This window comes from Phaenicophaeus curvirostris, chromosome 1, assembly GCF_032191515.1.
Source record: "Phaenicophaeus curvirostris isolate KB17595 chromosome 1, BPBGC_Pcur_1.0, whole genome shotgun sequence".
NCBI classification, from domain to species: Eukaryota; Metazoa; Chordata; class Aves; order Cuculiformes; family Cuculidae; genus Phaenicophaeus; species Phaenicophaeus curvirostris.
The window spans coordinates 28,438,012-28,465,035 of NC_091392.1; the positions used below are offsets into that span (position 1 = coordinate 28,438,012).

Consider the following 27,024-nt stretch of genomic DNA (forward strand, 5'->3'; position numbering starts at 1 on the left):
TGAATAGCTGATATATATATATTCTCACTCTCTCTCAACTAATAGATCCAAATTAAACTGAGGAGATTAATAAATAGGTGCTGTTTTCACATGAAAAATTATGATTTGCAACTAGAATTAACTATTTTGTATTTCGTTGTTCTTATAATAGTCCCCTGAGTTACCCAGCTGTCAATCGTTATTCATCCTCATCGCTGTCATCCCAAGCTTCTGCTGAAGTTAGCAATATCACTGGGCAATCAGAAAGTTCTGATGAAGTTTTTAACATGCAGGTACAAATTACTGTCATTCTTTGAACTAAACAGAACCTATCTTACAAGACTATTTACTAAATTAATGCATCTGTTATTTCATTCAGAGATCTCAAAGTTCTTGCTGATACTTATTTAAAAAAATACATTTAAATGGGCTGTTAACCTTCTTAATTTGGAAGGAATAACTTTTTATGTAATTGTTTCTTCTTTAACTTGGAGTGTGACTTTTTTACAAGAGTAATGCACTCTGATGCAAAAACATCTGAACTTACATAGACTTTTCTGTCCACTTGTCACAGCCATGAAGTAATTATTTTAATATATTAATTAAATTTCTTTGTATTTCATTTTTTACTACGTCTTTGTGTAGTTACATTAATGCTCTTTATACTGGTTTGCTATTTTGAAATACTGAGAGACTAGTCTAACAAATTACAAGTTCTTTGTTTTAGTGAAAAGTATGTTATAAATTTTTATTTTCCAAGCCAGTAGTGTGATGTAGTAACAACAGCATCTCTTCTATATGCAGCCTAGCCCATCTACCTCAAGCCTAAGTTCTACTCATTCTGCTTCACCTAATGTGACCAGTTCTGCTCCATCCAGTGCCAGAGGTCAGTGCTTGTCTCCTGTGGCAAATATTACATAACTGTTGATATGTTACACAGCTGGATTTCTGCATTATATCACTGGCCAGATGTCAGATTTAGCCAGTTGTTTAAGGTATATGAATTATTGCAGACAGAGGATTTCTTTGTCATAAGCATAGAATTGAAATATCTGAGTTTCACTGCATTAATTTAATCACTTGACACATTTTTATATTCTAGCCTCTCCTCTGTTGTCTGACAAACATAAGCATTCCCGAGAAAACTCTTGCCTGTCACCCAGAGAGAGGCCCTGCAGTGCCATCTACCCTACTCCTTTGGAAACCTCACAGGTAGGAAGCTTGATGGGAGTCCTCTGAGCACAAGTAGCTAAGGAGATGAAAAGGATGCTTGTTGAACTCCAAGCAGATTCAGTGTCTGCTCACTGCTGTTAATTTTCAAAGGGTGGGAGGTGTTTGTTTTTATAAGCAAATACTTTAAAATATTGTACATTAAAAAGATGTGAATAGACTACAGGGTGCTTGATCCACATACGTGCTTGCTTTGTCTAGGTTTAGAGCTAGACTTTGAAATTCACTCACTGCAATGAGAGATGCAAAGACTTACCAGATGACACAGCCTGTTTGTGTGAAACAGTACCATTTGTTCAACTTAGGGAAGAAGAAAGAGAGAAAGAAAGAAAGAAAGAAAGAAAGAAAGAAAGAAAAACTTATCGTCTATGTTGACCTCCCCTTTATTTCTTCTGAAATTGCTAGTCCTAGCCACTGTGAGATAATAATGTGCTCCGTGTGGCAATTCCTGTTTTTCAACTTACTCTTTTCTCTGGAGTAATAAAATGTCTTTCTTTCCTGAAACTACATTGAGTTCTTACCTTTAAATTACTGTTAGATAGGTCTGTATGAAATTTGTATCTTTTGAATAATCTGAAATGCAAAATGAGCTTAGTGAGCTGGCCAATTTTGAATCTCTATTTAATCTTTCCTTCTTAATGGACCTACTTCACTGAAGTGCTTTCCTTTAGCACGGTTGCTGTTTTAATCTGTGCCATCACACAATGCACCTCTTGCTGAAGATGAGAAAACACACAACATAGGTGCTGTGTGAAAGGCCCTCCTTTCAACACTTTCATTTCCACCAGAAATTTTTACCTGTGATAAAACCCAACTTAGTAGTTCAGGATCCCTTATTCAGAAATGATTTGTTGATTTCTCTTTAGTTGTATTCTTGTCCCTTGGTTCTTCAGTTATTGAATTAGCTCTTGATTTATTTTTTTCTACTTTTCTGTTTAAGTTCTCATGCTGTTATTTGAGGGCTTGCAAAGTAATACTGAAGCTTAGCCAGTCTTAAGGGCAGTTCTTGGGATCTACTTACTTTTATATCTATTTCTCAGTGGTAGTGGAGCCAAACCAACATACAGGAAAGATGAGGAGATATTCTTTAAATAAAGCGGTTTTACAGTTTGCCGCAAAGAAAAAATTATTCCATTTTTGCTCCCAGACTGCAAACTCTTGCTTTGCCAAGTGGAATGCGACTTCTATTCCCCACCCTACTCGAGATTCGATAAGGGAGGCTGAGGAGCTCGTAGTCCCAGTCTCCACTATCTCTGAGACTCGCCCAGCAGGAAAATCTCCCAATCTGTCTCTACCCTCAGTGTCCCAAGAGAGGGTAAGTAGAACGTTAACTTGCTTGTACAGTGAAGTATGTTTCAAAGGTGAGAAGGTCTGACAGTTTCTTTCTGCCATCATCACCAGGGAAAGGTGCAATTTCTTTATCTGGTGCTCTATTCCCCAAGCAGTAAAAATGTACTCTGATCGGAAACAAAATTCTGATTCTCAAACTTCTGATTAAGAAGAGGAAAAGGAATCCTCAGGATAATTGTAAGGAGATATCTTAGAGATACATGCAACTCTATTAGAACTTAGATGCTCAAACTGTTCCTAGTCCTTTCTGATTTTGTTCTAAATGCCAGAAGTTAACTTCAACAGTCTTGGTTGGAGCTTCACACAAAGTTAATATGGAAAGGACCACCCATTTTTTAGTCTTTGTTATAGCTTAATGAGTGCAATTTTCACAATACTTTTTCAACTGGGAAAATCAAGGTGCACAGGCAAATTCCTGCACTTCAAGTCCAAATCAAGTCCTTTCAGGCCATAGCTACATCATTTGAGGAAGTTTGATGGACTTCATAAAACAACACCACAGCAGTACTGCATCTGCATCCCTCATTGAAATTGATGCTCAAGGTTGTCTGTGTACAGCTGTTTGCAGTAAACATCCATTCGTGCTTGCTTTTTGATGTCTGGCCATTCCTGTACAGTCTCTCTCCAGCTCTTCCCATACTCTGAAGATGAATGCCTGTGTCATTGACTGGTTAACAAGTCTTCTTAGTACTTGCACTATTCTTCTTCCTAACAGAGTTTAGGTTTCACTTTGTGGGTTTTTGGGTTGGATTTTTTTTTTGTCTCATTGAACATCCTGTAGTTGCTCTTGTTCTTCTATATGGTTTTATATTTCGTTATTTTAGTGTGTCCCCATTTCTCTGTATTTCATTCAGCCTTTGTCTTGTTATCTTCTTTGATTTCAGTTGCTTTTTCAGCTTTTGCTCTTTACCTTCATAACAGGAAACAGACTTCAACACTTGCTCACTAGATGCTAGTGCACTGCAGACTCACGAGGCAGTGAACATTTGATCCAGACCAGGCAGGAACATGAGATCATATTTTCTGTCACATTAGCGTCTGCAGGTGGCTACCTCACCTCAGTTTAATGGTAACTCCAGGAAAACAGATATTATCTGATCCAGTATGACTAGTACCGCATCTGGGTAAACCTAGTATAGCTCAAAATCTACCAAAGTGTTCTCTCTGTGAGATGTTTTAAGTCAAGTTGAATTGGCCAAGTATTTCTTCCTCATTCAGTAACGTGGAGCTGCAACACATTAGATCCATGACGACTACTTTTCAGCAGCTGGGTTTGCCATCTTGTGGAACCACAGCATAGTGCCTCGCTGACTCAGTATGGTGACTGGAAGGAGATACAAGCATGGGATTTGATTTGGATTTGATTGATTGTCTGATCTTGCTTTTTTTTTAAAAAAAAAAAAAGTAAAGTTTATCTATTGTGACTTCCTTTGGAAAGTAGATCGGAGACTTCAATCACCCTGACATATGCTGGAAAAGTTGCAGAGCAAGCTGTAGGCAATCCAGGAGACTCCTGGAACGCATTGAAGATAATTTCTTAGTCCAGCTAATAGAGACCCCCAGCCCGGGAGATGCAAAACTGGACCTGTTGGTCACTATTACAAGTGAACTCATGAGTGACATTAGAATTGGAGGTAGCCTGGGCTACGGTGATGACTTGCTGGTGGTGTTCAAGGTTCTGAGGGACATGGGGCAGGTGAGGAGTATAGTTGGGCCCATAAATTTCAGGAAAGCAGAATTCCAGCTCTTCAAGGAATTACTCAGTAGGGCCCCTTGGGACATGGTCCTCGGAGACAAGGGAGTAAAACGGAGCTGGCAAATGTTTAAGGATGCTTTCCATAAAGCACAAGAGTGCTCAGTCCCCATATGTACAAAATCAGGCAGGAGAGAGAGGAGTCCAGTGTGGCTGAGTCTAGACCTGCTGGTTAAACTAAAGAAGAAGAGGGAACTGCACAGGCAGTGCAAGCAGGGACAGGGAACCTGGGACGTGTATAGGGACACTGCCTGGTTGTGTAGGGATGAGGTCAGGAAGCTATTTGGATACACATATTTTTATTAAACTGTTTATGTTCTTAGGTGATGTCTATCATTCTACCTCCAAAGTAGAGCTGTGTTTGGGATAGTAACAAAAAGATAAAAGTTTTCTTAAAGACTCCTGAAATAAAACAGTAACTCTGCATAAACCATGCTATTCTCAATTTACAGAGAATGCTGTTTAATCATATTGGAGATGGTGCTTTGCCACGAAGCGATTCCAATCTGCCTGGCCCTGACAAAGGTAAGAGGAAATGCTGCACCATAGCAGTCTTGGAAGCAATGAAAATATAATTAATCTGTTATATTCCTGTAGAATGCTAATTCTTTTGAGTGTATATTGTCATCTCCAACTTTCAAAACATTCTAAATAACAAATTAAATTACACTAATACTAAGTTTCGAAACACTTTGCGAAAAAGAGGGAAACATGGTGTTTGCTTGAACTGAGTGTTGCACTCAGAAAGGCCCTGACATTTGCAGGAAGGGGGTGATGGAGCAGCAGGTTGCAGCAGGCTGCTTGTGAGAGCTTCACAAGAGAAACATATGGAGTGATGGACTGAGACTGGCGCAGAGCGAAGCTAAAGAGATGGATAGAGCTGTGAAGTTTGCTGCCTGCAAGTCCTCTTTACCAAATATGTCGTTGTGCCTTCGGTTACACTTTGATGGAAAATTAAAAATTAATTTGTTGTTTGTTGGTTTGGGGGAGTTTTAATTAGATTAAATGAAAACCCTATGAACTTCCATAGACAAAATACGGCCTTCTATAATTTTGCACCTGGGGAGTTTCAGTATTGTTGGCACAGTTATTGTGCCAAGACTCCATTATGTGCTCCACATCCATAATATGCACCGTCATTTTATTATGTGCTGTGCTTTGTGGTACCCTGAATAAAGGGCAGTAAAACAGCTGTATTAAAAATAAATATTTTAAGAATATACTATAACAAGAACTGACCAGGAAGGAAATTTTTATCAATAAGAGCTGATTTTTTTAAGTATTTTTGTGTCCAAGTTTTTATGAAAGCTGAAGGGTGGAATTTTTCACAGGGCTGAAAAAAAATATATTAAATAATTTAACGTGGAAAATGGCAAAACTTTTCCACTGGCCTATGTGGCCAAGTACATTACAGAATTGTTAAAATAAATATTATTTTCTGGAGACTTTAGCAATCCAAAGAACTGCCTGCTTGGATGACTTTAAAGAAAAATTGGCTTGTTAAGAGATTCAGGCATTTAAAGTACCTAGGTCTGCTGCCAAGTCGTTTTTAGGATGAGGGCAAAGCCATACTGCTAGGTAACAGCCTACAATAAAAAGCAAACAATTTATTGCATGTTTTGGCAATAAAAAAATCAAAATTATACTCTAGAAAACTGATTATTCTGAGCACTCTTCTCAGGGTCAACTAATGTGCAATATATGGTAACAATATTGTGATGTACAAACCAAATATTAATATTTGTAGTGCACCTTTTTTTATTAAGTATTAGTATAGTGGGACTGCATTCCTTCTGAGAGCCCTCGGTGTTGCTATAATGGCAATAATCGATACCATCAGTTCGCAACAATACTTTGTTTTTCACTTTATCTTTGTAAATGAACATGGAGTCCTTGCATGTAGTTCTCAACCCACAAATGAGACAAACGGACATGAAGGAAACTGTCGTGGCAAGGCAAGATATTTGAGGCCTTGGAAGTGGAGTGGATTTTAGTGATGGGATTTTGGTGGCGTTCTTTTAGGGGGAACAGCGAGGTTTGAAGCAGATTTTTTTCCACATTTTACAGGATGTGTAAGAAAAATATAGGTTCTAAGTTAACTTTTGCCCTCTTTGCATTAAATGCTCTGTCCTGCCTATCTGACTTCTTTCTAATATTGGTGGGTCCTTGATAAAAGTGAGATAATTCAGTTCTATTAAGGAAGCTGTTCCAGGCCTTATGGGATCATTCAATCAAAGTTAGGGAATTTGATGAACACAGACAAATACAACAGCCAGTTTTATGCATGTCACGGTGATAGTAATTTTGCATGATGAAGCAGAGCTCCTTGACTATGGGTACAAACACTGTATATAAATTTTCTCAGTCCACAGTGATTTCTTAATTCCTCACTCACCCCCCCTAGACACTTTGATTCCAATTTCAGTTCTGAATTTGTAGCCTATGTAAGCAACAAAAGACTTTGCATGGAAAGCTTTCCGAGGGAGGCCGATCAGAATTTGGCAGTTCCTTTCTCTAGTCACTCCTGTATATAAAATGAGTTAATGGAAACAGTTTATGAATAGTCTGTTCCCCTCTGCCTAGAAACTTTCAAAGAAGAGTCTGGTGCAAAGATAAAGTGATTATATTAACAGGCTTCAAGCTTATCTCCCTTTGTAGCTGGATTTGCCGTGCACCAGAGTGCTGTCTCAGCTGCTGCTGTTGTTGATGGTCCCAACTGCTATACAATCGCAAACTGACCTGAGGACCAGATGCATACATCAGGCAACCAGGAGATTGGCAGCCATTATTTAAGAGCTTTTCAAATAATGTAATTTGAAAGAGCTTTTTCAATATGTAATCATAAGAGCTTTTCAGGCATGTTTGTTAAGTTGTTTAATGTTTTCACTCTGTGTATTTTTTACCCTCATGGATAAAGGCGAGTCAGAGAGCTAGAAGTGTTGATGCCTATGCCAGCTTTTTTATTCTCTTCCAGCTGTGAATACCACTCCCAGCAGCTGGAGCCTGGACAGTGGGAAGGAAGCCAGAAACTCATCAGAAAGTGGAAAGCTTATATCTCCTCCTGTACCACCAAGACCTGCACAGACTGGTGAGTTAAAGGGCATTTCATGCTAGGCTTCCATAAAAATGTTATTTATTTGAGGTCTTAAGATTCTTTCTGCTCTGATTAATGTTTAACTTCTTGGGCAGGTTAATTTATTATTTAATTACTTTACATGGAAGGCTGTAGAACTGCCTGTGCAGGTATTTTCATCTCATCAATGTTCTCTGTACCATTCTGTTTGCAATACTCTGTCCCTTCACTGAATTTTCAGAGTGTTCATGGTGATCTTAGGGAGGATGATCAATTTAATCTTTTGATCTTATGATAATTGGATGTTAGCACTTGGAAATAATCAATAACTGCGAGGAATCTTACTGGCAAGAAAATGCACAGCAATCAGGGAAGTACGTGAGTTCTGTTATTATAAGCAATTTGCCTTTCAAAAATTAATGTCTGCTTAAAGGAAAGGCTGCTTAAGTGACTCTATAAATATAACTGTTTTTAAGGGAGTGGAGACACCTTTTGTGTTTTAGAATTATGCATCAAAGTATGTTCAGCCCCGTTTACAGTACATTTACAGGTGAATGCTTGATATAAGTATATTATGTATTGCCCTTTTTGTTATTTGACAAACAAATATATATTTCCTAAGAGAAGAGCAAAAAGAGGAGGGGAAAGTTGTTATAATGACTTTTTAAAAATTCTGTTATCATTTGGTAGGATATAAACCAATTTACAGTGATATAAAATTTGTTGGGGAAGGTGGATGCAGAAATATCTCATATTTCACTGGTTGTACTGCACAATTATCCTGAAAACAAAATAAAATAAACAAAATATCTAGAACAATTAGCTGTCATCAGACAAGTATTTAGAGGGACCTGGAGATAATGTTTGTGTATTGAATGATCTCCTGTCCGCTTAGAAATATTTCGTAGTGAAAACTGTAATGCCAAGAGTGTACTGAAGTCTTTCTAACTTCACAGCATCACCAGCAAGACACATAGCCTCCGTTTCCCCATCTCCTGCTGGCAGATCACCAATGAAGGTACTGTCTTATTGCAGTGAATTGCCTTTGTGGGGCAGATGGTACATGTTGTGGGGTAGATACATTATTTTATATTTTCCTTTAATTATCATATGTCTATACAAAAACCATTCATGATAATAAGTAGCCATAAGAGTTACAGTGGCTCTGAACATTTTCAAAACTGCAGGCAAGAAACCTAATCTTCAGAATCTTTAGCCTCTCGATATTAGACTTCTCACCTACATGGATAATCAAGCTCACCTGAGTGAGTGAACAAAATGGAGGGTAAGAAATAAATCTAAGAGGCACCCAGTGGTCACCTAGTCCAGAATTCTCTCTCAAACAGTGGCAAAAGGGGAGCTGCCAGCTATGAAGAACCTGTTGTGCAACCCATTCCTCCTCCAACATCCAGAGCTGTTAGAGAGTAATTGCTACTTCAGTCCTTTTAATACCCACTTCCTCTGCAGAACAATCCAGGGAGGTTGTGTAAGAAGTTGGAAGTAGTTTGAAGCAAATGTGAAGCACAGGCTGTGAATAAGTACTCGTTCTCCTCTGGCAGTTAAACACCCATAGTAATTGGGGATCTAGGTTAAACTCAGCAGGATTAATTTCTATTTCAAGATATTTGAGTGTGTTGGTACCCGCTTGTTACCCAACAGCTTATTTGTTGGAAAAGTTGACTGAAAATCTGTCTTATGCAGCACTGGTGGACAAGAACACAGAGCTTGTGAGTTCCAGGTGAACTCTGGTATCGAGAGACTGGATGTTAGTCTTGGGGATAGGCTTTACCACACCACTGAATCAGAGAGAATTCCGATGTTAGAATTGTAAAGAGCAGCAATCTGGAAGGACAGCGAATAGAAAGGAGCATGACTGGTGCTCCCTCAGCTAACTAATGCTGCAGAGCTACACATCTCCTGAGGAGGAGGAAAGAGGCACCCAAAAATGCCTCCTTTCCCCATGAGGTCCCTAATCACCAGTTTGCGGTCATTCTCCTGTTTGTCATCTCATGGGCCTGTGACATGTCCATTTGTGGCTGCACAGTGGTTCAGGTTCATCACAGAGCAATTGTGCTGCTGGCCACTGGAGTGCCCTGCAGTCCTATTACCACAGTTTACCTTCTGCTGAAGTTAGCACTGACCCCAGGTTTTGCACTAACTGCTTACTAGGAAGCTCTTCAGAGCATTAGGATCTTGCACAAAAGGTGAGCGACTCTTTGTTCCCAAATGGACTTGGTATTGATGATTCTTAGGGATGCTTGAAGCTTGTCCTAACATTTTCTTCTAAAGGCCTGGACAGAATTTAAGCATTGTACAGCCAAAGTCTGGATGGCTTCTTGGGAGAGGAGTGCTGGCTCACAATACTTCTGAGAGTTGCTGGATCTCACTTCAAGCATCCGTGAACTTCCAGAATCTTTTGGTGCCCAGACTGTTACTCACTACTGGTACAAGCAGTGTGCACTGCTGTCGGGAACTCTGCTCAGCTCCAAAATTGAAGCAAACAGAGTTTACATGTATTTGCTCTTGTTCTGAATGACAAAAAGAAAGGTCCTAAGTCTTACATATGGTCTCTTAACCCAAGTGTCAAGCGTTCTTGGAACTTGAACCATCATTACATCATTTATTTGAAAACCCTGACCCTGGATGCTTGTGGGTGTAGGAGTGCAGCAGCAGCCTCCTCACATGCAGAGAAATGGAAACTGAAAGAAGTAGTTAAACAAGCTTCTAGACATGTCTGAAATGTATTGAGCTTTAAATAAAACTTGCTTTGCTTTTCCCTAGCCATATACAGGACTAAATTTTTAGCCTCTTTTCCAACTGTTACGTGCTGCCAGAGGAGGCCGTCTTATTACAAAACCCACTGATGTAAATGAAGATTTTTTTATTATTGCTTTCAGTGCACTGTGGATCCAGTCCTACATGAATAAGTAAGATAATCTCACCAGCACAAAGTTAGTGCAGCCAGCTCCATACACCCTTGCCCCCTCTCCTTTTCCTGGCTCACACTCTCTCACCTCAAGCTGAGCAGCTGAGCGCCAACCAGTCTAACAAGAACTGGGGTGAGAAATTTGTCTTTAATGCATTTTCTCCATCCCTTTTCTAGCCAGCGATTGAGGCCATTAAGTCTAGATTGTCTCAGATGGCTCCAGTCAAAATGAGATAGGTTGCAAAAATTTTTCAGTCGGCAAAGTGTAGTCTAACCTTTTACAGTTTTCAGTTGAAGTTACTTCATGAGAATAGGACTGCCCAATGTATTTAGGTAGGGCTTTACTGGCCCTGCCTTTCATTCTTCATCAATACTGTTGTTGCCACTTGGGCCCTCAGCTTCGTGTCCCTCACCTTCCCCCCACAAACCTGCCATTTGCAGCCTTTGCCCTCCGCTGGACCCTCGTCCCTGGGGCCCCCGTTGGGGGTCTGTGTTTTGTGCAAGCAGCTCAGTGTGTCCAAGTCACACCTGGGAGATGGGGAGAGGAAGGAGGGAGCAGTGCGGTTCAAGATGCTCCTGCAGCAGAGACGCCTTGTACTCTGCCCACCAACAGCAGGACGAGTTGCAGCCTGAACGGGGCTCGGCATCTGCTCGGTGTTTCACCTCTGACACTGGGTTATGGCGCGCTCGGAGATGATGCCACGATGTATATGCACTTATTCATTGCATGTCAGTGCACTAGAGCTGTGAGGAAAAGCTTTGGAAAATGAATTTGGAACAGGAGAGCTTCAAGTAGCAAGGACTGGAATGCACATCCTTTGCTTTGGCGTTAGGGGGCAGGACTCCACTAGCTATACGCTACGTGGGTTACGTGTTTCTGTTAAAGCTAGAAAACTGAAAATGCATTTTAAAGGCTTCCAGATTTTTCTATGCTATGATAATAAGATAGCATTTAAATACAGTTTTACTTCCACTTACGTGAATTACTGGCATGAGCACTGTTTAAGGTGTACCTAGGCACTCTTTAAATGAGCTTTAAATTGGTTTCTTACTGGATCTTAATTAAACAGGGATGCAAACGTCTACATTTATTAAGCCTCAGAATCTTTGTGCTGTATCGCTGTGTTTTCAATCTGAGCAAAGAAATGCTCTCCCTCGTTTAATCCAGGTAAATTCTTCTTCTGCCCTTTCTTTCAAGCAGGCGCCTGTGCAATCATTCACACCATCTCCAGTCGAGTATCATTCCTCGGGGCTCATATCCAACTCCCCGGTGCTGTCGGGGAGTTACAGCAGCGGCATCTCATCGCTCAGCCGATGCAGCACATCAGAGACATCAGGCTTTGAAAGCCAAGGCAGCGAATCGACAGCGAGTGTCCCAACCTTCAGTGTTTCTGAGGAGCCTGTGAGAAAAGAAAGCAAAACCCCGCCACCTTACAGCGTGTACGAGCGGACTTTGAAACGCCCCGTTCCTCTACCTCACAGCCTCTCCATCCCACCCGCCACGGATCCACCGGCGCTGCCACCCAAGCCGCAGCTGGTCCGGCCAAACAATCTGGAAAACAGCAGCAGGAGGACTGAGCAGGTGCCCCGGCCCAGGCCTCTGCCTCGCAAAGTCTCTCAGCTATAGGCAGCCACTTTTATATTTAATTGCAACCAATTCTTTACTGTTTAAGAAATAATATTTTTTAAAAACGGTGAAGTTAGGCACTTCAATATTTTGCCCACCTTTTCTTTTGAGTAACTTTGAAATGCTTATTAATATTATGTTGCACATTTGAAATTAAATTACTAATTTAGGTTGACAGATATTAGAGGAAGCATGAATGAGAGGTATTTTTTTTTTTTAATTTTGTGGTGGTGAATACTGATAAATGCTTTTACTTGTACTTTATTTTTATTTAAAATTTAAATCTAAAACCCTGCAGCTCTCATCCGAGATAGCTGAATGCTTCTTACAAAGTACAGAATATACTGACTGGATCTTTACTACTAGAGATAAGTGCACGCTTTCTAACAAAGTAGTCTGTAGAACTAGGATGTTTCTGCAAGTAGGCTGAAAGTTGTTTCTCTTATCCAATGAAGAGGTTGGTCATTTCAAACGTCTGTGAAAAATGGAGACATAATGCAAGTTATACTGCAGATAACTGTTGTAAGAATGTGGTTTGAAATTTCTGACACACTCATTTGTTTTATGTTATTTTTAAGATGGAAAAAAATACCTGCATTTCATTTAGCATACAGCACTGTTCTGGTGAATCTTGGTAAGTTTTTTGGTGCCATTAGTGTTTTACTGTACCTGACGCATCATTTTCTTTTTGAGGTGCAATTTACTTTTGTGCTTCAAGTTAACTGTTTTTATTGTTTTGGTTTTGTTTTTTAAAGAGCTAGCAGTTCGCTAGTGGAGGTTCTCTGCTGTTTTTGAAAGTTCACCCTAAAATACAATCTGTGTATGAAACAGGTAAAAATGAATTGTTCACTTAACTTGTGTAGAAGAATCAGTACTGACTAGTACCAAGGCAATACACTAAATGAACACATTTTTAAAAATAGAAAGTACTGGACGTCAATCAATAATTTTCAAAACCTAATTGCAAAGGTCATTAATAATTCTGTAAAAAACTAGCAAAAATTCTGAACAGCTCTTTGGATGTGTGTGTACCGGAGGAATCAGGTTTTGGATTTGCTTTTTAGCTTGAGTTCATCACCATCATCTCTACTGTAGGAGATGGGTTGTATTTTAGCAACTGGCCTGTAGAGAGCTCTGGAAAGCTAATGCCAAGCCGTAAGAATGTGGAGTGGGGAGAAAAAAGCACCTTCTGTATGTATTTTTTGTATCCTCTTTCTTTTACTGACTGTTTAACATGTGCTTGGGAACAGGTGTGTGAACTGCATTTTAAATCATGTTGTTAAAAATATTCTCCCTCTTTTGTTGGGAAGCTCATGTTGATTTTAGCTGTGTGTTTGATTTGTTGATAGTTTAACTGGAAGAAAGTGACCACTTTTTATATTCTCTCAATTAAACCTTCAGCAGTTACAAGCTGTTGATGGTAACTATAGAAGTTTTCTATAATAAATGTTCAAGTATTTTTGTACATAACTGGTAAATTTTAATAAGGAGTGTACCATTATGTGAAAAAGAAGCAAACAGTTGTGTATGCAGTAAGATTGTTATAATTATGCCAAATACTTTATGTATGAAAAAAAATATTTGTAAATATGTGCTTTTAACAATAATTCTGCCATATTGACTTTACAATTTTGAATGTCAGAAAAAATTAATATATGTTAAAATATTTATGTTTTAGTGAAAGTATTCATAACTTGAAAAGGAACATATGAATTTTAGCTTTGTATCTTGCTGATTTCAAAGTCTGAAATTCCTTGAACTAGCTCTTGCTTTCTACTATAACATTTTTGTGTCTGTAACCACATCATAAAAGGTGTAGAAGGCTACGTATTTATGCTGATATAAAGAGGTAATGCCTGAAATTTAAATAAGGTGTCATAAGTAAGATAACAAAGCTGCTTTGATTTTATTTTTTTTCACCCCTCGGTGTAGTTCAATAGATTTCGTTGACTAGTGCTTGAGCACAATATGAATCAGTGTTATTTGCTCCTGAAGCCATTTTTTTATTATTTCTGGCAGTGAGCAAAGTTGATGACTTTATCCTTTGCCTGCATTACTGAAGTCAGCTTTGCAGCAAAACATTTCCTGAAGTTTCTGTTTACCTAGACACTCATATTGGTTGCTGCATAATGTTAATATGGAATAAAATGACTTAATATGTCTTTACAGTATAGCTTGTTTTCTACAGAATGAGAGATTATAATTCAGTTTGTCATGGAGTTAAAGTTCTGACTCCTTGTCTTGCTAAATCCAGTTTCTTTTCTGTTAAAAATCTCCTGATGCATCTAGTTTTCTCCCCATTTGGATCCGTAATTGCTTTGTGAGACAGTTCGGAGAGTATTGACCTGCTCTTCTGAACAAGTGAAGAATGTAAAATTTACTAGGAGAGTTCACTGTAAATTAACCTGCATGAGTGCTCTGTTTTTATAACCGTGACATCAGGAATACTCTGAAGGATAGCAGACGATGTAAAATTGACAGAGTACTCTAAAACCGAGCTGATGCATTTTCTGCTTAGCCAGTTTTGACAAATTGATTCTGTAGATCAGTCTTTCAACCTGATTTCCTATAAAAAATGTAGTATGAAATTTTATTATGTATGTTGCGACACCCAGCGCTTGGAAACCTAATGTAAATAAAGGTCTTGTTTGAATTTTATGTATTACTCATAAATGTAGTTTTATCACTTTCTGGATGACAGTGAGTAATTCAGAAGCTGATATACGAGGACTTATGAGAACAAGTTGCTGTTACTACTCAATAGCTCGAACATTAACCAATGTATGTATAATAGGCAGGATGATCTTGTATTCAAATACTGCGTTTGAGATGCTGGTACCCCTGGGATGCCATAGATACAGCTGCAAACTTTGCTGGCCAGCTTTGAAATGATGCAATTCAGGCCAGTTCTCATGATAAGCTAATCACTCTGTAAGCGTGAGTGAACTCAATTATCCTGAGTCATATCATAGCCTGTAGCCTGTGTACTGAAGGTGGTTACCCCTTGATAGTAAAGGTTTTGGGGCAGTGCGGATAATGAACAAGGTGTAGCTATGTGTAGGTCTTGTCTTCTCAATGAATACTGGCACATTGCCCTCCTGCCTGACCTTGTTCACGGGTTGTCCGACAGTGACTCAGCAAAAAGATGCCAGTAGGCAGGAGTTGATGCCCAAGGTATAAGGCATCTTGTTTTGAGCGCAACTGTGGTCAGTGAGGCACATAGCAACACAGTGTCAACAACCCCAGGCGCTGACAGACACAGCTCTTTGCTCCAGAGCTCTGTTGGTGGTGTCTTCCCTCAATGCCCTTGTGATCCAGGTAGAGCCTTGACATATGCTTGCTGAAGGGCAAAGCCCCATCTGCTGAGACAGTGTGAGAGGACATTCACAACTGGAGCCCTTGAGATTCTGACCTTGAACTAGATTCTGTGGGAAAAAGCTTTCCATATTAATTTAATTTGGTTTTATCTTCTCCCTATCGTTTTAATTCAACTTTTGACATACATTTCATATAGGAAGCTAGGATGATTTGTTGCCTTGGGTAACATTAACAAAAAAAATTATTTTTTTTAACAAAAAAATTTATTTTTTGTTGCCTTGGGTAACATTAACAAAATATTTTTCACAGAAAGGGTCATTGGACACTGGAACAGGCTGCCCAGGGAGGTGGTTGATTCGCCTTCCCTGGAGGTGTTTAAGGCACGGGTGGATGAGGCACTGAGGGGCATGGATTGGTGATTGATAGGAATGGTTGGACTTGATGATCTGGTGGTTCTCTTCCAACCTGATTATTCTATGATTCTATGATTCTCAAAAAAAAATCTGATTAAACAACAAAAATTTGCAAGCCTCAGAAATATGGAAGGTTTAGTGTTGCATTCTTCACATGGGCACTAAGCATTAGGATGGAGTGACTCTTCCTGCGTGGTAAAATAAGGCTGCTGAAGAAAAAGCAGTAAATATTTTTTAAGACTGGATTGCTCAGTAAGGAACTTGGCATGCTTGTAACGACAGGCTAATGGCTTTGCAGACCAGCGGGGACAGAGCCTGTGAGATGAGCCTCCCAGGCACCACTGGGCAAACTTACGCGGGTGAGAACTTGTGTTAAGGATGCAGCTTATAGCTCCTCTCTAATTGACTGATGTTGGGTTTGTATTGTTTCAGGAAGACTATTAAAGAGAAAAGGAGGTAAACTGTGTGAAAAAAAGTGTTTAAAAATGACAAATGAAACTGAGGCAAAACCCTCAATGGCTAGAGAATTAACCCGGTGTGTTTTCACTCACAAAAAACAGGTGTTTGGGGTTTTATTTTTATTTTGCAAAAGCTTTGTGGTGGGGCTTTTCTTCTTTTGCTGTGGCGTACCAGGGGAAAGCTGCTAGAGGACAGAGAACTCTGACTGCCATGAGCTGCAAGGACAAAGAGTTTCTAAATCGCAAAGCTCTGCAAAGTATTTCTCTGGTTTTGCTAACCAGGTTTTCTTTCTTATCTTATGGTGTATAATTGATAGTGTATTTTGTATTTCAGGGAGAAAATCTATGTCCAGATTTCATAGGAAATGGCTACTCTGAAAGCTCATAAGCTGCTGAAATTTGGGTTTTATATTTCTTGCTTGTTTGTGGCAGCCTGCTATTGCTGCTGTTTTTCCTTTTGCCTCACTGACATCCCTTGAAGTGTTTCCTCTTGCTTTTCAAAAGAAAGGCCATCAGTGAGGAGCTGCTTCAGCCTTTCCCATGGGGAATATTTCAGAAGCGCAGCCCGAAGGGGACGTAGCACAGGCTTCTACTCTCAGGCAGAGGATCACAAGGGCCTTTGTAACAAAAGCTGGGCGTGAGTGGGGGTGGAAATTTACCTGTAGAGCACCCATAGAAGTTTGCGGTAACAAACATAGCGACAGCTCAAGGACAGGGATTAAACTAATTTACTAAAACCTGAAGGTGGGGTGTAGGCAATATCCAGCAGGGACTAAGCTCTTTCTTTTTATAAGAAGGTTACTGAGCACATGATAGGTGACAACTAACTCCTGCTGTATAGGGAGCAGACAAATGCTGAATCTAGACTTTAAGCATAAGGTGACTTGAGAGACCATTGCTCCGGGTCTTTGGGCTGGCTGCTACACAACGGATGAATCGTATGCAATGATTTGTCCTTATACTTTGAATGTGCTCTGGTAGAGCCAAAGCAAAGAGCTCTGTAGAGCCAGCTGCCCACACTCTTTGAGCTCCCGTGCCCGTCTCATTTCTGCCATCTGTTCTAAGAAGGTTTGCTGCAGGTGTGCTGGCTGGAGCCACCTCTGCTGCCGCCTAACCGCCGTGTGCTTTAGTTGAGACATTCAGTTGACCTTTGGCAATGTGGTGCTGCGGTAAATTCAAGGATGTGATAGAACACCCGGTAAAATGAATGCAAATGTTCCTATTGACACTTCTAGAAACTGGCGTGTGTCCAGGAGGAGTTGGGCGAAAGCACACAGTATCTAATTAATTTAATCTCACCTGAAGAAAATAAAAGCGTCCAATGCTGACCACAATACACTTTACAATGAACAAAACACATCGATAAACTCAAGCTTGTTTTTTCCCAGCTACTGCTTTAGGAGATGAAGCAACAAATATTACTGTGCTGTGCTCGTCTCAAGCCATTATGTGCAGCAAAAGAAGATTATGCAGACTGGACAGAGGTTTTTTTATGTTGCCAAGGAGAGTTTTCTTGCATCTGTAGTCCTCCCTCCAAGTTCTGTCTCAGAACTGAAGCACATCCTGTCAATACCCCTAAAGCTATAATTCAGTGGAGTTTTTATAGCTGTAAAACCTGAGCTGCATGATGATAAGCAAGCAAAATCAAAGCAAGTCATAACCTGCTACTTTGAACATGCAGACAGGGTCTACAGAAGAGCAACCAGGGAGAAAAAGTGAGAAAATTGGTTTTCAGGTTATAAAGATGTATTTTTACTTCTAGAATATCTGCTACTTTTTGACAAGTCCTGGATTTTTTTACTACATATTTTACTGGGGTTTTTTCCCCTATGTGTGAGATAATGCTGGGGAGTGGTTTTCTCTAGTGTCCATGTAGGCTTATTCTTGTACCAAGAGAAGGTGGATTTTGTTTAGTTTTATTTTTTCCCAATCTTGTCCAAAGAAAGGGAAAAGCAGAGGAAAGAAGACACCAGAAAAGATTGTGGTCAGCGCTATATGATCTCTTAGCTCAGAGGTAGTTGTGTTCAGAGAAGTTCCCTAGCTCTTGACCTCAAACTTTCAAAGAGTAAAGATCAGTTCTAAACTGTGAATTTACTACTTGCTCAAATGTAGATTAAAAGTAGCTTCCCAATCCTACAAAGGAGCCAACAGCACTCCCGGGAGCATATTGTGTTTATGAATGAAGCCAAGTACACAAGTATCTCCAGCATTTGCTGTGACACCTCAAAAGTATCTGAACATGAAGGAATAGCCACTGAGAGACAGAGGTTCATTGATTGTTCTGTAAGGGAGGTATTTACTTCATGCTTCTCTTTCCTCCATGCCCAAATCTTCCTGGCTGAAGGCACAAAGAATCATTTCACAGAATTACAGAGCTCATCTATCCCAGCCCCCTGCTCAAGCAGGGCCACCCAGAGCCAGTTGCCCAGCACTATGTCCAGACAGCTTTTGAATATTTCCAAGGCTGGAGACTCCACAATCTCTTTGGCCAGTCTATGCCAGTGCTTGTTAGCCTTCACAGTAAAAAAGTTATTTCTTAGTCAGAGGGAACCTCCTGTGTTTCAGTTTGTGCCCATTACCTCTGCTCCTGTCACTGGACACCACTGAAAAGAGCTTTGTCCTCTCTTCCCCTTAAGTATTTTTATACATTGATGAGATTTCCCCTCAGCCTTCTCTTCTAGAGGCTCAACAGTCCCAACTCTCTCAGCGTTTCCTCAAGGGAGAGATGTTCCAGTCCCTTAATCACCTTCGTGGCCCTTCAATGAACTTTCTCCAGTGTGCCCATGTCTCTCTTGTATGGATTTCTCCATGAAGTGCCTTAGATGATTAGACAGAAGAAGTATCACCTTTTCAGAATGAATCCCACAGTGCAGCTGTGCTGGCCACACCTGCTGGTCTCCCTGGGGGCTTTGTGGCTGGCACAGGTGAGTGGAGAGGAGTTAGCAGGCAAAAGGAGCTCACACATGGGGAAACGATGGCTTCTAGAAGCAGTTCAATGGAATGAGGTCCATAGATTCTTGCGCAGCTCTGGCAGAGCAGCAGGGATGCTGGAAGGAGCTCCACAGCCTCGCCACTCACTGCTGGCCCCGCAGCCCATGCACGAGGACAAAAAAGTGAGTGAGATCCATCTTGCTGGGGAAAGTGCTTCTGCACGGACATGGGATGTGGTGAGGAGTGGGCACAGGTGTGCACTGCAGCACGCTGCCTGCTCTTCTTTGGTGTCCTTGCTGATGCAGCAGTGATGTACATGTATAAAGTTGACTATCGCAACATGCTGTCAGCTGATTATAGACCGTTGTCTTGCCTAGAAGGAGCTGCAGCTCTGTAAAGAACACGGAAACTGTTTTAAAATGTCAAACTGTAAACCCAAATTGCTATTTATCATTCTCACCAACCCTACATTTATTTAGCTTGGGAATTGGGTAAGTTAGTGAATTTTGCAAATTCTTTTAGTGAGCTTTTCCTGGTTCGGTGCTATTTTTATTGAAGATATCACCAGCCCATCTTGCGAGTCAAGCTTTCAGCAGTTGTGCTAGATGAAACCAGGCACAGCTTGAATGACAGGAATTCAATACTGTGTTGGCTCATTAGAGAGATTTGTATTCCACACTGAGCTGAAGGAAAGGGAGTGACCTGGGAGACTCTGAGCAGGCACTAAACTGTGAAAGCAACAGCAGTAATGACAGCAGATGGCAGGGGCAGCTCATTAACTGCATTTATCTAATTGAAGCCTTCCCATAGATTGTCAGGTAACAATAAAAAAAAAATCATCTGTCAGAAATCCCACCTGGTTGCAATTGACCATCATTAATAAATCTGTTCCAAAACAGGCTGCCAAAATTTCAGCTATGATCATGTAACTCAAACTAATTAGTAAATGACAATTGCCAAGATAAGTTGCTTTGGTTGGGTGACAAAAGGAACCAAAGCTGTGGCTGCTGCTGGCAGAACAGAAAGCTGTTTTGTAAAGGTTTACTGGGCAGACAAAACATCTGCCTGGTTTGATGTTTTGGTCTTTCTTTGATAATTCGTGTGTTGTGGAACACAGGGCTGTAACACCTCTTTTTTTTTTTTTTCCCCAACACACAGTTTATACATAAATTAATAAATACTGTGAGTAGATTAAACTGGATTTGCTCTGAAAACCACACTTTTTGTCTGGTTTCTACCTTGGTCTTCAAAGAAAAAAAGGCAACAGACAGTAGCCTATTCCCCAAAATAAAAAAAAACTTGGTTTAAACCATATTATGAATTTATTGTTGACTTAATATTAACAAATTTCAAAACTTATATAGACCTATCTGTGCTGCACTCCTGAAGTATCAGCACATTCCCACTGCTGACTAGATTTGCCTCACTCCACAACTTTATTTTGAGAGCCCAGTTTAAAACCAGTGCTCTGAAACATGTGCAGCTTCCTCCAGTAAGGCAGGATCTCATGGGCAAGAAAGCATCCTGCCATGTGTCCTTGCACAACGTACTTATCAATGCTAAAATTAAATTTATTAATAGTGTCAGAGAATGACAGATTTTTAATCCCACTGCTGAATTTTCACCTGGCTGCAGTGCAGTCAGCGGCACTTTGCAAAAGGTATAGTTAAATTTGGCTTTATTTTCATCTAGAGCAGACAAATTGCTGTGACTCCTTCCTGGTTCTTCTGTAGGTGTCTTATTCTGCGTGCCCTGCCTGGAAAGCAATATGCTGACAAGGCCACGCTGCAGTCAAGGGAAGAATGAGTGATTTGCCTCACCTGCTTTGCCTGCATTTGAGTAAGTGCCTATTAAATGATGCTTCTCCACAGCATAGTCAGAATAGCTCAGTGAAAGCAAAAGGGCAGGCTCCCATCCTTAAGCTTGCTTTCCAGTAGGAAGTCATAGCATAGCTGAGCCAGAAAAACAACAGATCAGAACAACTCAAATACTGACTCCACAGGAGAGGCTGGTCCTGGTGATCAGGTTCTTAAGTTGCTTTACACTGCTGTATGAGTTCTCAGCACCCAAAATAAAATGTTGCAGATAATTTTCAGGTCAAAAAGATCTTGAGTTCTTCAAAATGGATATATTTTTGCTCAAACAGGTTGTGGAGGGCCTCTAGTTTCTGATTTTTTCTAAATATGTTTGGAATAAATAGCAGAGATTGGTGGTGGATAATGAAGGTGTTAAGAGGGTGTGTTGAAGAATAGCTTATTGTTATTTTAATGACCTTATAAAGTTATTTAGGCACAAACAGTTTTCCAGTGCTTGTACTCCCACTTCTTGCATTCCTTTATGTCTTTGGACTGCTTCAAATTTAGGGTTTTATTAGTAGGAGGGGTTGTTTTTTTGTAGGTTTATGCATTATACATTTGGGACTAGCTGCTCATTTCTTTGCATAATTGGATTTCTGCATACGATCGGAACAAAAGTATTTAAATGTCAAGACTGGCTCCCTAAAATATTTTTGCTTTAGGCAGATTACAATTTAAATAATTTTCTTTAAGTTCCTCTTAGATCATGGTATCTAATAGTAGTATGAAAAATATATATATGATCTGGTACATACTCAAGGTGGAAGTGGAAGCTCTTTAAACCATTTACAATCAGATAGTTCAGAGGCAATCATCTTCAATAGACTAATCTTGAAATGCTCTGATGTGGTGGAGAATTGAAGCAATAAAATTGCAATTACTACGTAGTTGTGTTTTATTTCTGTAATGTGTTTTGAAATCAAGTGATGCTACACATTGGAACTTCAAAAATCCTTTTTGATACACAGCATGCAATTAATAAAAATGTGAAGTAAAAGAATTCATGTTTATTCTGAGCTGCCAGAAAGAAATGATAGCAATGTGGCATGTTACAATCTGCATTTTTTTTTGTCTTTGGACAAAACCTGTCAAATGGAAAATCTGAAGTAAATTGAGAGGTCTAAAAGTACATTTTGTGTGCTAAATCCTCCAGATTCAATAATTAAGTGCTACGCATAAAATTCCTGGGAAAACTTGGTTTATGCCATTAAATGGTTGTCAGAGTAATTCTTTGAAAACAAAAGTTTGGATTACAGTGTCATCCGGATGCTGTTCCACAGATTTCAGAGTACTTAGTCCCAATTTGCAAGAACCAAATGAAAAGCAAAAGCAGTTTTCCTTTCACTTTATTGTCCTCAACTCAGAAAACTGTTCACCATCCCATGCTGATTTCACACTAAACTACATATAAAAGGATGAAAAAGCCTACCCCAAACAAAAAGCCCCCTGACAAATGTTATTCCCACATACTCTGATTCCTAAACAAAGAGAAAAAAAAACATTTTAGACTTATTACCTTTAATTTATATTTTGTCCTCACACACACAATTTGTCCTGGTAGATCTAATGGCTTACATCCTACTAGGTCACCTAATCAAAGCTTTAGTGGTGATCGGTGCATATGATTTACAGTGCTCCACAGAAAATACAGGAATTTTAATTTGATAGTTGATCTTATTTCATGCTCTAATTTCTTTACCATAAGAAAGCTCGCTTTATAACTGATAGAAGACAAGTTCTTGCTTCACTTTTCAACGAAGACTTATAAACTTTTGCTGTTGTTATACTAACTGCACAAAACATTCATGATACTTTGATAAAACTGGACTAGTATACACAGAGGATATGTCACTTCATGTCTTTTTCCAGGCTTTTGACTTCCTTAGTGTTTGTAAATTACCTTAAGTCAGTCACGATAGTTACACTACTCTTTACTAAGAACAAATATTTTACTGTATGTTAAAGGCCTGAAATTTCATATTTAATGTTTCAGAGATTGGTTTTTTTCTTTGTGTTCTTAAATCCTAGGTCTCAGGCACCTGGAAAAAAAAAAAGTGAAATATGAATTCTTAATGCAAACTACCTATTTCTTTTTAGAAGAAATAGTTCATGCTATGGCTTAGTTACAAAACTGAAGTCAGTCATCCATATCTGATTAAAAGAGAGATTTAACAAGTAGATTCAGTGGAGTTACTTTGGATTTACCACAATGTAACTTGGAACAGAATAGAGGCTAACTTGGAGAGGGCTATTGAATTTAATTGAATATAATACATACAATGCATCAAATACAATGCATTCAAAGGGATATAGGTATCCAGCTGAAATCTGATGTATGCAGTCATTCACAGTCTTTAAATGAGATCCGAAAGGACAAGGCCTGACCTCACATCCTCTTTGCTGATACTCAGAAGTCTGCAGGAACATATATCTTTGCATTCAGCATTCTCTAGGTTTGCAAACAGCCATGACCAAGGTATGCCTGTATCATAATGATACTGAGTAGTTAAGCTTTTAGCTCACATGAAAATCTTCTGTGCTCAACCTTATTGGAGTTTTCATGGCCTTCCTTCTGGAAAGCAGCACACCAAGAAAACATAACCAGAAGAGGCATCACGGCCTCTTTCAAACCATAGTTCCATGGTTAAAACTTTCAGCCAGTATGGGGCTGATGCATATGTAGTTTCCAGATAGATCATTAACCGCCGTGAAGACCACCACAAAGAGATCCATCTGTGGAGACCACACCACATCTTGGGGCAAACTTGTAGTATAGTGGTAGTCTCTTCCCAAATTTCATGTTAAGTACGTAAAATTAATTATGTTAGTGTTACCATGTATCTATTGATGTTATGTGTAACACTTCAATTACGTCAAATACTAGTTGGGAAGTCTGGGACTGTCAAGGCCACCAGAATGAAGAGGTGATTTTGTTCTTTCTTGTCACATGTCTTGTCCTGTCTCAGTAGTTAGCTGTTGTGCGTGTGGTGTGTTTGTTAGTTCCTCTCCACTGGAAAATACTCCGTAAGTGCTCTGTCATCTACAGCTTTGCCAGCACGTGAAAGGCTTCTCCGTAACAAGCTACCAGCCCAGGGTAAAGCTCTCCTAGTAATGCTCTCCCAGTTTGGATGACATAATCAGCAATCTGCTGTATTTTCAAACTCAGTGTGACTCCACTCACATTTCTGTGCAAACCTGGGAGCTGTGATTACATTCCTGCTTCCAGTCTGTCTAGCTAATTTCATTTTTCATTTAATAGTTGCCTGCTGGAGCAGAATCAGAGAGCAGCTAGCACAACTTGTTTAGCACCCTGGGTACAGATTTTGGTGGGTAAGACATTCTATATATCACCAGTAGTGGCAAAGTACAACACGCGGCTCTTAAAAAGAGTATCTGCAGATGCGTGTCCTCAGTGCAGGATACGGGAAAGCACCTGGTACTCTTCAACTTAAGCACGCTGAGGTATGCAATCCTCAGCAACGGTGGAGCTCCAACCACAGCTGTCCCTGCAGTTTCAGTATTGAATAAGGAAACCAGGTAGCTCTGGCTGGCCACCTTGAGGACCAGCTGCCCCTGAATGCTTCACTCAGGCAATGCATCCCCAGGGGTGGGAAGGACACAGGAAAAAGGCAGAAACATAATGGCTAGGTACTCAAAGCTGGGATTAGAGCTAGCCCTCAAGCAAGAGGATATATGTATTTATGTAACTGAAATCTGGAAAAAGTTTTAGTATTATTTCCATGGATTTCCTTAATTTCTACCACTCACGTTGATATTTTCAGTTCCTGATGAAGCTGCTGTGAGATTCAGCTTCAGTGGCTCATGCAGGAATGTAAGGATTAGAACATGAAAAAATGAGTTTAGAAAGTGTTTAAAAAATGATCAAAGAAGCAATGAAAAACAGCGACCCTTCCTCAATATTGAACGAAAACTCTTGCATACTGTCTTGTGTTTCTTCAAGGTCAAGTGTTGGGAACTGAAATATAGAGTAGTAACAGATCACTGCGTTAGATTTGACCAGTTTATGTGCCCTTGGAAACTACATACCATCTGCATTGCTGGCAAGTTTGTTAAAAAGCGCAGTTCAGTATGCAGGTGTGATCAAAAGTGAGTCAAGAGTGAGCCAAAATGTTAACTCCATCCTATGTCCTTTGCCTGTTACTGCCCCCTAGCATGGGTAAGGTTCACACAAAGGAGTTTGTTTGACTGGCCAGAGGACACAACCCTTGCAGAATGGATGGACCAGGTGTGTTGGATGGACAAAAGTGATCAAACAGATGAATGGCCAGGTTATGTACATCCAGAAATTTTACATGTCTCTGTGTGTGTTTCATCTCAGCTATCCTCATATAAACTAACTTTAAGAATGCGTGTCTTACAAAAAATGGCCCATAAGGACTCAAACTTTCTTTCCAAATAACATATGAGGCATGAGTTCAGCTATGAAGTTGAGAATTGCCTCCTACAAAGTACCACAGCATTAATTTTACAGGAGTGGCTGGTTCAGTGCCTGAACTGTATCTCAGCCCGACCAGGTTTTGGAAACTATTCATTTTGCAGTCCTTCAGGTCTAGCAGGCAACTTTAGAATATGCACTGAGCACTTTGAATGAAGTAGGAGCTGTACAAATTGCATAAGTCACCATTTTCCTTTATATCACAGCAAGAGCAGTGTCTCTCTTGTATATGCAGCCAGACAGCACATTCAATCTGGGATTTATGGCTCAGGCCTAGGGCCTCCTGAGCTCCAGAAACCAAACCCAAAAGGTGAGCAGGAAACTGGGATCAAGCTCTTCTGTTTCCCCATAGACTTGTCTTAATGACATTCTGCCTGTATAGTAAACACTGCTATTCAAAAACCAATAGCCATATTTAGATCTTTTGAGAAGCCCGATCCTTTGGGGTACGTGTAAGTCATGCTCTGATAATTCACATCATATTGAAAAGACTGTTTTGTTCAGTGCTTTGCTTTAGATACATGCAACCATAGCTGTATGCTTGCAAGAAAGCAGGATTTCACGAAGAATTTGCAGGTCAAATAAGGAATTACCTACAAGGTTATACAACAACTGAGAAGTGGGTTTTGGAGCATAAGTCTGGATTTAAGTGTCTCAGTTCTGCATCTGATGCTTTAGTCCTTTATTAGCTCTAACTTCATGTGTTTGGAAGGGATTTTTCCCATGGGAGGTTTAGAAATGCAGCTCTAAAAGAGCGCAGCTAGCTGTTCTTTGCAAATTTTTGGATTCGGAAGGAGCTGATCTAATTTATAAAACATTTTAACTCAGCCTAGGCTATACAATTAGAAGTAAAATTGATTCAGCAAACAAGATGTGCTCAAAACATGGTGACCTGACAACCTGTAACAAGGCCCCCAAATAAATACTAAATAGAGACAAACAGAGATGCTGACTCTTAAGAGCTTCACCCACTGTTCTGTAACATTGTGTCATATATTTTAAATACATCAGTAAATAATGAATTTTGTTTTCTCAATTAACAGTAAATGGAAAAAAAAAAGTTAAGTTCAAGTTCCACGTGGCACGTGTAAGGAAAACATTTTCAGAATGATTTGATGTTGCCACTGCCAGTGCCAGACTGCTTACTGGGAAATACCCCTCCAGCCTTGTGTTTGCTTGCAGGAAGGTTTTGGTTAACAGGCATTTGTGCTGTTGTGTGTGTGCATGGCTGGCCATGCTGTTGCGCAGAAAACAATATCACATACGCTGCTGCTGACAGAGGTGTGTGGGGGGGGGTGAACTGGAAATAGAGAGGAACTGTTGCCATACTCGTCAAAGTGCTGCTCTCAGGATCCGTGTCCATTCAGTACCTGCACAGGAGATCAGTCGCAGCAGGATTTTGTAATTATACAGCTTAATTGTTCCTGCCCATTATAGAAGGGCTCTCTGTTTCTGCCATTTGCCTTTCATACTCACCCACACTCTCTATTATATGTCTGCTTGCTTGTCCCCCGCTTGTCCCCTACCAATTCCTCCAGATCCCTATTTGCCATTTCAACACACTTCAGCATCCATGCCTTGGTTTAATTTCCCCAAGCCTCTGCTTTTAAGTCTTTCAGTCTCAGTAGCTCTCAATCTGCTCCCCTGCTTCCAT

The 27,024-nt window shown here is 40.0% G+C and overlaps 2 protein-coding genes across 2 annotated transcripts in view; both read left to right on the top strand.

Annotated features, from left to right (window-relative positions):
* The window catches only part of DOCK4 (dedicator of cytokinesis 4), a 240,529-nt gene extending 226,342 nt beyond the window's left edge, over nucleotides 1-14,187 (top strand). The window contains exons 46-52 of the mRNA XM_069851332.1: nucleotides 152-272; nucleotides 784-865; nucleotides 1,082-1,191; nucleotides 4,765-4,837; nucleotides 7,287-7,400; nucleotides 8,342-8,403; nucleotides 11,513-14,187. Of these exons, the coding sequence (XP_069707433.1) occupies nucleotides 152-272; nucleotides 784-865; nucleotides 1,082-1,191; nucleotides 4,765-4,837; nucleotides 7,287-7,400; nucleotides 8,342-8,403; nucleotides 11,513-11,938 (988 nt within the window). The 3' untranslated portion in view covers nucleotides 11,939-14,187. The remainder of the gene's footprint in view (nucleotides 1-151; nucleotides 273-783; nucleotides 866-1,081; nucleotides 1,192-4,764; nucleotides 4,838-7,286; nucleotides 7,401-8,341; nucleotides 8,404-11,512) is intronic.
* Nucleotides 1-27,024, top strand: part of IMMP2L (inner mitochondrial membrane peptidase subunit 2) — a 570,080-nt gene that overhangs the window by 78,178 nt on the left and 464,878 nt on the right. The window lies entirely within an intron of this gene.